The sequence below is a fragment of the Idiotropiscis lumnitzeri genome, chromosome 12 (genome assembly GCF_059441095.1).
Source record: "Idiotropiscis lumnitzeri isolate Australia: NSW breed Sydney's pygmy pipehorse chromosome 12, RoL_Ilum_1.0, whole genome shotgun sequence".
NCBI classification, from domain to species: domain Eukaryota; kingdom Metazoa; phylum Chordata; class Actinopteri; order Syngnathiformes; family Syngnathidae; genus Idiotropiscis; species Idiotropiscis lumnitzeri.
In genome coordinates, this window is record NC_142402.1 from 15,533,712 (window position 1) to 15,546,166 (window position 12,455).

General features: G+C 45.4%; 1 protein-coding gene across 1 annotated transcript; it reads right to left on the bottom strand.

Annotated features, from left to right (window-relative positions):
* Positions 1–601: 601 nt before the first annotated feature.
* Positions 602–11,325, bottom strand: jcadb (junctional cadherin 5 associated b). The gene is made up of 4 exons (XM_088311997.1): positions 11,186–11,325; positions 7,745–8,143; positions 2,472–6,191; positions 602–1,375 (listed from the first exon to the last, which is right to left on the bottom strand). The coding sequence occupies exons 2-4, from the start codon at positions 8,071–8,073 to the stop codon at positions 1,366–1,368; spliced, it is 4,059 nt and encodes a 1,352-aa protein (XP_088168123.1). The 5' UTR covers positions 8,074–8,143; positions 11,186–11,325; the 3' UTR covers positions 602–1,365.
* Between the last annotated feature and the right edge of the window lie 1,130 nt (positions 11,326–12,455).

A 12,455-nucleotide genomic window follows, 5' to 3' on the forward strand; every position in this document is an offset into this window, starting at 1 on the left:
TGAAAATCCAGCCCATGAAGCCAGTTTCTCTTATCCGTTTGATATTAAATAACAATAAAGTAGATTCAAGAATCTATGCCTGAAAGGCACATAAACTCTACTATTTAGGTTTAAAATGGCCATTTTAAGGTCATTTACTTCTGTTTGCCAGTAGCTCTCAAAATTTCTCAAAAAATTTGCAAGTGGCCATACCAAAAAACACAGAAAGTCAGCCATTTTGTTTTACGACCATAATTTCAGGGGCATGCGTGCCTTTTTCCAGGATTACAAACAAACTTCACCCACAGGTTTTGTCAAATTTGAATCTTAAATACCAGCATGATGAAAATTAACAAATTTTCAGATATTAAGTTATTCATCACTTATAATAAGTTTGATGACTTGTCATAAAACACGAAAATCGAAAAAAAAAAAGATGGCGGTGGTCTAATAATGTCAAGCACTGTACATAGATTTAAATGATCATGTAAAGCAGCAGCCCAAATACCCTGACACCATGTCCCTGTAGAATGATCACAAGACGACGCTCCCGACAGGTAGCTCCACGACACCGCTCAGCTTATTTGTACAACAATATTGCTCTATCTTTTTTTTAAATTTATTTATTTTTTTATCATTGTTGTGATAGAGTTGCTGTCAATCATCTTTATTGCTTCCTGAAGGTACCTGCGCGGCAGGAGCTGCACGGATCCGGTCAGACTTCACTTGAAAGCAAAGCAACCGGCGCGCCATGGACGGAGCGGGCGATCATGTGATTAGCTTAGCAACTGGGGGGGGGGGACGTAGGGTGAGGGGGCCGGGGTCGGGGGGGTACACTGTCGCAGAGTTAAAGAAAGGCCGAGCGATATCAGGAAATCAAAAACAGTTCTCCAGCCAAACACAGTCGCGATGAGCGGTGCCGCCACCGCTGCAGTCGTGACTTTATTTTGGTACAGCAAATAATAGCAAAACCCTCAAATTAATGCTTACATTCATAATGTGCAGATTCTCGAGTGTATTCGCTGTCGTCGTATGCGTGGATGAGTTGCATAATGTCTGCCAATGAGAAAAGCATCGGGAGAAGTCTGGGGAGGGGTTCAAGAAGTTGGTAATTGTGAGTAGGCTGGGTTGGGTTGGGTAGGGCGGGGGGGGGGGGGTCACCTCCCTTTTGGCAGTGGAACAGCACTCTTAGAAGTCAAGCCGAGGGTGAGGGTGTTTACACAATGCTCTCGTCGGACAAGAAGGCCATTTCAGTGTCAAGAGATGAAGATGAAGGCATTCTGAGTTAGGCAGCCAGTTCACAGTGTTGTGTGGAGCACTAAAATCTCGAGATGGGGACACGACGGACACTGTCTTTATCCACGCCATCGCTGCTGTGTCCAGCTGTCACAGCGTTCTGCGATATAAAGAAAGGAATCAGTAAACCCGAGTCCACCGCATTTAGTTTTCGGCTGTAGAACAGGGGTCTTTAATCCTGTCCCTCGAACAACCCCAGGTTTTCCATCTCGCAACACACCTGAACGATCGTTATCAAGCTTCTGCAGATCTTGCTGATTATCTGAGCATTTAAATCACTTGTGTTGCAGCAGGGAGAGATGGAAAACCTGCAGGACACTGGCCCTCGAGGAACAGGATTGAGAACCCCTGCTGTAAAAGGTCAGAAAGAAAACTTCGGGTATGAAAATTTGGGGGGGCGATTAAGTCACTCAAGCTTATGGGGTATCATGATATCAGAGAGAATCCAGATTCAGTCACTCCTAAAATAAACAAGGGTTCCTCGGTTTACAACGGAGGCGGCACTGTAATCTCAATTTGTACGTCATAATTTTTATTTCCGCCATACTACGATAAAGTGTAATTGCACATCCACTCCAGTAGTTGGCAGTGGCACTCTCCTTGCCCATTGTGCGCAGCGAGTATTAACACTACGGTGTAGGTTTGTTTTGCAACGAAATGCTATTATTTATAGTTGCGGCGGAGAGTGGGGGGAGGAGGTGAGGGCGCGAATTGTTTTCTTCTCGCTCGGGGGGCCGTAACAGAAAATAATTGAGAAGCACTGTCCTAGAGCTTGATGTAAATTAATTTTGAAATCTGAACAAATCAAGTGTCATAAAGCATGCCCGTCAAGATTGTTTAAATTTTGGATGGTCCACTTCACAGGTAAGCCCGGTCAAGCACGGAGAACATTTAAACAAACCAGACTCACGGCACAACTTTCGAATGTGAGGCCACTCCGCTGCCCTAAAAGTATCTAAAAACTCCATCCATCCATTCAGCCATCTTCAATTGCTCTATCCTGTTTAGGCTGGAGGCTATTCCACCTAACTTCAAAAGTGTGAAAGATGCCCCTGGCCTGGCTGCCGGTCAAGTACAGGACAAATACACAATAGAGGGTCACCCACATTGTCACTGAGTGGGAATTGAAACCCTGCTCCCTACTCAAAATCAGGTGGCGACACACCTCATAACTATTCCAAATATCCTCATCTTACCTGAAAGTAGACTTGTCACCGTGCTTCGCAGTTTCATTCAACACCTGGCGGGATTCAGCCACATCTTCATCTTTGCTCTCTCCGCCTCTCTGGGAAGCACCGGGAGGATCCCGGGAGTCCTTGCCCTCCCCGTCTCCCTCCCCAGAGTCAGTGCTCCTGATGCTGAGGCGTCTCACGCGATACATCACGTCCACCTCACGCAATCTGCCCGGCCGTTCCACGGTCCCATGGCCAGGAGAAATGGCTAGCTTATTCTGCAGAGCTTCAAATCGATCAGGTGGGGCATCACATCGCCGCTCCCCTTCCAAGCTCAGAGAGAGCCTCCGGTTGAGTTTTGGCACGACTGAAAGTGGCAGTCTCTCTGGAGGGAACTCTGGCAACCCGGCGTGATCTCGCCCCGGGTGGGTCCATAGTACCAGTCTATGTTCCGCAAGAGCAATTGGCCTCCTCTCTTGCTCCTGCTTGTCATCCGATGGCACGACAGTTAGTCCTTCTTGCCCTTGTCCAGCATCAGCCTCAACACATTCGGCCTTTTCCCCCGTAATTACTTCTTTCTGTGCAGATTCCACTAACTCAGTTTTACTCAGTTCCTCTGAGTTTGCAAGCTCATCTGTGGAACCATCCACTGTTTCTTCAACGTCACCCAAATTGTCTTGTGTTGACGAATCCTTCGTCCTTGCATCAGTGCTCCCATCGAACCCCGTCTGGTTGAGACTTGAGTTCTGCAATTCCAGAGTCCTCGTATTCTCAGCCGGACTTTCAACCGGATTACGCTGCGGTGGACTTCCATTTGGATTGACCGAGCTATCCGAGCTGTTCTCCTCGTGGAGAGGAGGTAGCGGGCCCTGTCTCAACTGGTTCTCCAGCTCCCTTTTGCAAATAGGACACTCCTCCTCTGAATCGAGGTCTTGAGGAACTGCCGTGTCATTAGGATCATTTGAATTCCGAGAGTGACGCAAAGTCTGGCATATGTCCTCATAGTCAGGAGGACTCGTGAGCGTGGAGGCATCCTGCATGGGCTGTCGGTCCGCCCATGGCACCTCCGCTGATGCGCTATTGGTCGTCGGGCTGAAGTCGCACAGCGGAGTCTCAATGGGTTCGTCAGGCAGGTCTAATTTCACAGTCCTGCCGTCGTTGCTACGTCGACGCGGAAGATGAGGAACAACCCTGTATTCTCGAAAGCCACACTCCCGAGGGGGTACAGGAAGTTCTTCCCTAAGCTGTTTGCTGAATGTGACCGACTTTGTGGCAGGCCTAGAAAAGGCGCTCTTGACTTCCCTGTACTCTGGATCAACAGACCAACTGACAGCACTGCGCCTAAGGCTGCTGGGTTTGTTCAGAGGCTGGGACGTCAGCCGAATTTTGATACGCTCAGGGATTTCAACGGACCCATCTGGGACTTTATTGCTGGCAGCACCGAGCTCCAAGATGTCTTTGTAGGCCTCGTTGAGGTCTTCGATGCATTTGTCAACACTAGGCTGCTTGCTGCTCTGTTTCTGCTTCTGCTGCTGTTGATCCTGGACTTCCTTTTGGATTGCCTCCAGCTCTTTGACAGCATCCCACGGTCGCTGGTTGACGATCGGTTTCAGCAGGAACTCGGGAACCTTGAACACCTCCTGCCCACTGCTCGCTGCTGGCTTGCTCTCCACATTTCCTGAGGGTGGCACTGCTGGCTGTTGAGCTGTGCTCTTGTTCAGCTGGTTGGAGAAAGTGGTGGTCATGGAGAAGGCGCTGTTGCTTGAAAGTTTTAGACTTTTCACTCCCTTGATAGGGAAAGTGAAAGCAGTGCCCCCTACACCACCACCATCTGCAGGGGCATCCGTAGCAGCAGTGATAGGCTCTTCTTGTGCTTCCTTGTTTTCAGGGCCAGGTTTTTCGGCCTCTGGACTAGTTTGCGTCTCCTGGTCACGGTACTGGTTTGCGGGCCAAGATCCTGACAACTTCAGCTCCTTGTAATGGTTTATTTTCGGGGGTCTACAGGGCAACTTTTTGAACATTTTACTGCTTGCTCGGCTGCTCGTCTTGCTGCTCGCTATGCTACCAGTTAATGCTTGCAGCTCTGCCTCGGCTGAAGATGTGCTTTGGAGACTTTGGTTCGTTAAGTGGCCAGTTTTGTTTTCACTGGGACTATCGCCCGGGTCTGGAGACTTCTCATTGTTGTTGTTCTGATCACGGATTGTACCAGTGAGCTGCGGGGTGACTGGAACAGAAACCAAACAAAAGATGGTTTCACTAAGTCGCTTTTTGAGATTCTTGGACTTATCTTTTTCCGGTGGTTCAGGTTGTTCGACTTTCTTTACTTCTGGCACAGTTTCAGAGACAACATGTTCAGACGGCTTGCACGGGGGTGGCGGTGGTTTACCCAGAATGGATGAAGGGAAAAACTGACTACGAGTTTGTTCAGGACCTACACTGTCACTTTTTTTGTTTAGTGCCCTGTTGCCCCACCGAGTACTGCTGTCATTTTCACTAAGGGTCGTTTTGCGACCCGCATTGAGAGATTGTCCCTGTTGGGGAGGAAAGGCACTATCACATGTAGATTGTCCTAAATTCTTAGCAGATGGATTCTCTTTGTTGATGTTCCGGATCTTGTCTGAGTCGGTCAGAGAATTTCCACCGGGCCCTCCTGAGATTTGACTCGCTCTTGTGTCTTCAGCTGGTACTTGACGAACTTGACTCGGTTGCTCTTTGAGTCCAGAGGGTATCTGTTTGCGATAGGACGCCCCACGATCTCCATAGTGTTCTAGCCACGAATCACCCGTGTGCCTTGTTAGCCACCTTCCGGGGTCTGAGCTGGGCTGAAGGGAGTCTGACCTCCACCGCAGGTTTAGCATTTCATTATGATTGATTGACACAGCTCTTGGGGGTGGCGCTCTTTTATAAGACGGGGGAGGGATGTAGCCCGGGGGCTCCATTCCAGTGAGCGAGTGTTGTGCAAAATAGTCATGTCGCAGCTCCCCGCCCCTTGAATAAAAGATAGGCCTGTCTTTTAGCTTGAGACCCTGGTCAATAGCAAGCATTTCTGCGCTACCCCTAATTTGCTGGTGAATCTCATACGACGGCGGCTTTAAAGGCCTGCTGAACCTGGGCTTTGGTAAAAGTGCAACATGGCTGCTTGGCCCAGCATTCCTGCCCCACCGATCCCTGCTAAGAGCGCCGCTATATATATACCGACTATAGGGCCCGGAGAAAAGAGTGCTGCTTAGCCTTTGCGGCCTGTCCGGTAGGCTTGGTCTGGATGGAATAAGCTCTCTGCTGTTTGTTCCGTCAGGTGACAAAACTCTTGGGAGTGACTGAGACTTAGCATTTGTTCTTGAGTGAAAAAATCCTTCAGGCGTCCTCAGGCGATACCGCTCCAAAGCCCACCTTTCCCCGTCCCCATCTGATAACTGCCTGCCCAGGCCCACAGCGGGCCTCCACTCCTCAGTGCCAAGGCTCTGGCACTTCCGCTCCCCGGTCACCCTCAGCTGACCGGGTGCATCTTGATCCCGCAGCCAGGAAATTTCCTCCCACAGCTGCTGCGCTTGTCTCTCTGCCCTGAGTTCCTCGGCGGCTATGAGGGCCTGTGGTCTCCATGCCCCTGCAGAGGCCCTCAGCTCCCTGCCATCAGCATAGTCCAGGAGAATGCTAAAGTCTTGGCCCCGCCTCCGCCAGTAAGAAATATCCCTCTCGTCATGGCTTAGCGGCTCGGAGTAGGTCAAACTTGGAACATCATAGAAACTGCAAAGAAAAAAAAAAAACTCAGATTTAACCGATTTTATTGGACAGAGGCAACAAGTGAGTGTCAGTGTTAAACTTCTACATCATTCCTTTTCACACAGACACCGCCCCATCTCAGTTACCCCTTTGTCACCGGGAATTTCAAATGTTGCCATCACCCCTCCAATCACTCTTGTCGATCATGTCTAAATCTGCTGATTGGTTAGAACGGAAATGTTATCGGAATATTCCTTCTCGTCATCAAGTCGAAATAATCGGCGTATAAATCAAACTGTCAATGAGCCAATAGGCTAACATGTGACCGATTGCTTTCCTCCACACATTGCTTTACATGACAGACAAACAGCACTATACTGTGTGTGTGTGTGTGTGGGCGTGCGTGTGGGGGTGTGTTTGTGTGTGTGCAGTGGCTTTTCCAACAAAGTGCTGAAGTCAGCCACTGCTCCAGCGTCCCTTAATGACGCAAATTGTGATGTTTGTGCAATATGATCTGCATTTTTAATTGTGCTGACCTTTACTTAAAGGGCTGTCGTTGGGGGAAAAAAGCAATAGTGCAATAGTCTGGATAATTATTCTTCAAATACATCATCATTCCACACATAAAGATATGAATTATATGATACGATACAATATGATACAATGTATGATATGATCTGTTATAATGTGTTTAGGCATACCGTATTTAAGAAAGGCCGGGGGGTCGAGGGCGGAACCTTATCAAGATAGCGACCGCAGGGCGGGGGACTGAACGTCAAAAAAGGGTCAAGTGCCCAGCTCTGCTTGAGACATTACGTTACTTTAAATTATGCGGCATTGTTACATATTTTGATATGAAGGCTGTCAGTGTGATAGTGTGTAGGTCATAAAAGACACATTAAAGTTTTTTTTTGAATATTAAAAATACTTTTCGAAAAAATGCATAAATGTATTATAATGTATTAGTAAAGTAATGATATTTTTGCATTTTCTGAAATTATTTCTTGGATTAAACTTTGAATATGCAATTATTTCAATATGTTCTATAAACGGATAATCATCATTAGAGGTGTTTTTTTTTTTTCACTTTCAAAAACAATTCAACACGACAAATGAATGAACATGCTATGTGTGACCTGCGCTCTACGTGTGTGTGTAAGTGTGTGTGTGGGAGAGTCACTAGCAGCATATGCTAGTGTATGGCTGAGGGGGGAGCCGCGCACACTTGCCCAGCAACATGCTGACATCACAGAGCACGTGCTGGATGGGATTTGGTGTGCCAGTGTTTACAGTGGAGTGACACTGTGCTGTGTCTTGACGCAAGTTCAATTCACCCCCAACCTCCATTCTCACTCTGCTGTTGTTTTCATCCGTCACAAGGCGGCTACGGGCTGGCTTTATGCACACAGATGCATCAAGCTTCCGTCAGAAGGCCGGCCTGAGATATGTCAGCCGTGCTTCTGCAGGAAGGAGGGTGCGGTGGGAGTTGGGGGGACCTGCAGTGCAGCTTTTGCATGCTGACGGGAGGAAAGGGGAAGGTGTAAAAAAAAAAAAAAAAAGCGGGGAGAAGCACTCACCCGCTGTCTGTAGCCAGAGAATCACCCAATGCCTGAGCGTCACCTAGGATACCAATGAAGGCCTCCTTCCTCCTCCTGTCACCCTCATTGTCCACGTAACCCTTGAGGGGCGCCGGCCTGCTGCCGTACAAGGCGCTGCTGCTCGCCGAGGCCCCGCTACGCTCCACCTCGTAGCCGTTAAGCGTTGCCGCCGCCCGGCCCGCCCGGTTGTCAAGCAGGAGCTCACGCTGGCAGTCGGCAGGCCGCTTGTCGTAAGCTGTGGCCGACGGCGGGCCGCTCCTGGGCAGTTTGTATCCGTGCGAGATGAGCAGGTCCTCCACGCTGTACATGGCAGCGCACGTCCGGGGGGCAAATGGGGGAATTTGCCTTATGTGCTGTGCTGCTCAGCAGAGTCCATCACTTTAGGGGAAGGGGACCCCCCAAAACAAAAACAGAAAGAAATGGTTAACAACACATCATTCCAGCAACGCAATACCATGCGACACTGATACGATACAAAAAGTTGCGATTTAATTTGTGAGAGCATCCAATGTAGTCATACGAATCAATTTGATACATGACACAAAATTGCAATAAATTATGATATGTTGCAATACGATAAAATAAAAAAACGTATCATTTACAGTGTGATGCGATACAAGGCATCACGGTACGATACATAATGATACAATGTGATACAAGATATTGTGGCTTATTGTGAGGCGTAAAATTACATTATGATGTTTTGTGATAAATACGATACAATATGATACCATAAAAGATATTTTGACGTCATTCATTAATTTTCAAAACACTGCAATACAGCACATAGTGATAAAATATAATGTGATGTGAATTATGACGATACAGTACAGCAGATTATGACTAATTATGACACTTACAATGCAGTACAATACGATATCATACAATATAATGCGCAAAAGTATGATAGATAATTAAATGATGTAGAACATGTGACACGGTATCGCATTACATGTAACGATATGATACGATGCGAAATCTCTCTTCACTGCTGAACAACTGATTTATATACACATGCAATGATACTGGAAAGTACGATTTTTTTCATGTGACATCATCATTATGCTATATTAAAATACAAGAGATTACAACATGATATATAATTTCCTCCGAAGAGGAAACGATTGGGTACAAGGCCATCGCACTTGAATAAAGATCCTCAAAATGCCTGACTGGATTTATTGGATGTTCACAAAACGAGTTACATGAACACATTTTGGATAATTAATGACTTGAGAGATTCATAAAATCTTGATATTTTATCCTGATTTGACATTTTCTTCCATTTATATGTATGAACACTTTGGTCTTTTCTTCCGACTTTCACATCAACGATGAGTCATATTGTGATAAAAATGACAAATTGATACAAGATCGCTCAAGGTGACCTTAACATAAAAGTTATTTTATTTATTTTTTATTTTTTTGCGAACATTGCATTTTTGAAAATCTGAGGGGATGTTACTTTTTCATTGAGCATTGGAATGATTCTTGACATGTACAAACTACACTTTAACCATTTTCCCTGATATCATACAGTTGATGAAAGATGTAAGGAACTATAAGCAGTAAAAAAAACTTTGGAAATGACCAAATGCTAAAACATGTGATTGATATTTGATCACTTTTGAGCTTTAATCGTCATTTACAACTCGAGGTGGGTTATTCATTTGATCCAACTTTTGGGGGTTAAATAATTTACCCCAGACACTGCTGGAGTGTGGTGCTTGTGGGCAGAACTAAATGTACTGTGGAAGTTTGGAGAATTGCTTCTAAGGAAAATGCCCGACTCCATTTAGATCATATTTGTGGATCAAAGACAGCAATTAGAACTGTCTTTGATTTAAAATACATTTTATATTGGGTGATTTTTACATTAATTCCAAGATATTATTCAAGTAAATACCAGTTAAAAGCGTCACAAAAAATATTAGTTGAAAAATGTGATTAATCGCTATTAATTATGGATTTTTTTGCGATTAATTAGTTAAAAAATTATATACATATATATATATATATATATATATATATATAATATGATTTAGAACGATACAATAGATTATGATACGGTACATGACAATATGATGCACTAAAATGTGATACAGTACAATAGGATGTGAGACAATGCAATACAATGCATAACGATAGAATACATTAAGATATCGTCCGATACGATGTGATGTCATACAAAACCATGAATGAATGTGAAACGATCAGATGCGTCACGTTGTGATAAAATATGATACTCGACACGTTACAATATGATACATGAAATTAACATTTGAAATAATTAGCATTTTTGCTACTTTATACACATTATTATTCCTGTAACAGTGGGGCAGTGAATGCACCACCATTCAATTTGCACCACTAAGTCCTTATTAACTGTAACTGCGAGACAGCAAATGCGCCATCATTTAACTTATTAAGTATAAACTGTACAGTAAACTAACTCACTCCTGGAGCAGAGGGAAAGTAAATGCACAATATAAGTAATTCCGAGGAGCAATGAACGCACCACCACTTGACTTTTTAATAAGTGACTTGTTCCGGGAACTGATGGTCAATGAACACATCGTGTTCACTTATACAAGGTCATGACTTCAAAGCCCCTTTAATTTGCAAAGCAACAACCAAAGTATTGTTTGCGATACCACAGGAGTTGATACAAAAAAATCATCGACAAACTTATTAACACTAAAACTGTGTGTATGCTAACATTTTCCACGATCAAAGTTGTTCACGCAGGAGGTCACATAAGGTTCACTTCTAATGTGCATAAATTATCAGTCCACATGTCCCAATTATCTACATACACACGTATCACAGTCTGGGGAGTGTACCTGGATCTTTACCGAGTAACATGCACACACACACACTCTCTCAATTCGTGAATGCATCCTCATCTTCCTGCTATGAATGAATCATGCAGGTGAAACATGTATCATAACAGCCAGCCATCCATAATACATGCATAATGTGCACCACGCCTCACGTCTGCATGCCATGCCATGCTATATGCTACTATGCTATGCTATGGGAGGGGGACACTGCAATATGGCAACATCATGAGCTCTATCATCATACCTGCCTGGAGACAGCTGCATGCACCTGCACTTCAACTTGCACATGCGGCCATGCTGCGACCCAACCCTACCCGTGCACGAGAGGAGAGGTGGGGTGGAAACACCACCAAAAATAATAAGGAGAAAAATCCTAAGAATTAAAGCTAAAACGCGCAAGTTGCAGATGCGCTAAACTGGGAGTGTTTACCGACGCGCACACGCGCTCACACGCACACATGCATGCATAGCAACCCCTCCCTAGAAACCATGCAGCCGGCGATGGGCTACACATTGCACAGGGAGAACGCCGTAGATGAAAGGGGGGGAAAAATGTCATTTTAGTGACGAAACATACCTGGCAAGATGCGTGCGTGCGTGCGTGCGTGCGTGGCCGCTCGCTGCGGTTCGGCTTGCTCACAGAGCGCGGAGCCCGAGCCGAGCATGCCGATTGGTAGGCGGGGAGGACGCGCCGGTTGCTGGCTGCCTCGGACTGCATGGGCTCCCCGAGACACACGCAGGGAGGGAGGAGGGATGGAGGTGTGGGGGAGGTAGGGTGGGGGCGGGGGGGTTTGGGGGCTGCCGCTCCTCTTCGCTCGCTGCCTGCGCAAATAATTTCTTTCACGCTCTTTTCAACTTTGTTTTCTAACAGCACGAGTATTTTTTGGGGCTCGAGCGCCAGCATCTGTTTTTTGGAGGTCCTCTGGAAAGTTTTCAGATATTATCCCCTGTGACTGATCGAACGAAATTAGGTGGACATGTCAATCATGACAGGACTCTTGAAAAAGTCTCAAGGATTTATGTCTGGAGTTCAGCAGGAAGTCAGCCATTTTGGTTGGAAGCAGCCATTTTGAGCGAATTCCAGGGTTTAATATTAGCGAAATCGCCCCGAATAAACTCCAATTGGAAGACATTATTCTTGCGAAACTTTTTAAAAACAGCATATATAGAGGGCGGAATATGGAGTAAAAATGTGAAGATCGCACCAACAATTCACATTTAAAAGTTGTCATTACAATTCAGCCTAGAGTCAGTTTCACACAGCGACAAAACTTCAAAATTTCAAATAAGGAATTCCGGAAGATGAGCCCCAATGGCAGTGGAAAAGCTTATCATGGCTTTTATCTCCAGTAGACTCTGTTACTGTAATGGTCTCCTGACTGGGCTTTTAAAAGAGCATCAAACTGCTGCAGAAAACGTATCTTAAGCTACTTTAGCTGTTGTTTGCAAATATTTCTTTTTGTGCTTCTGGTTGTGTGAAAGACATTGAGGTGCCTTATGCATGAAATGTGCCATAAAAATTAAGCTGCCTTGCCTTGCCCTGTATTGAAAATAACATTTGACTGGTTTTATTTTAAAACTCCAACCAAAAAACTTAAAATTGGGTGCAAATGTCTGTCATGACTGGACGCACAAAAAAGCCTCATGGACCCATGTCGAAAAATTCAACAAGAAGTTGTCTGTTTTGGTTCAATACAGACATCTTGTGGGAATTCCGGGGCTCCGAATGAGCTCCAATCAGAAGCAAGTATGTAATTAACAAACACTTTGCACTTGTGTCATGAGAGATCATCAGGTGTGCCGCAGAAATGATCACATTTCAGTTAATTGGTCACAAAATTATGATT

Excerpts from the sequence above, each read along its gene's own strand:
- jcadb (XM_088311997.1), bottom strand. The coding sequence starts at position 8,073 with ATGTACAGCGTGGAGGACCTGCTCATCTCGCACGGATACAAACTGCCC. Across the intron at positions 6,192-7,744 it reads TCTCTGGCTACAGACAGCGG|TTTCTATGATGTTCCAAGTT; the intron begins GTGAGTGCTTCT and ends TTTTCTTTGCAG.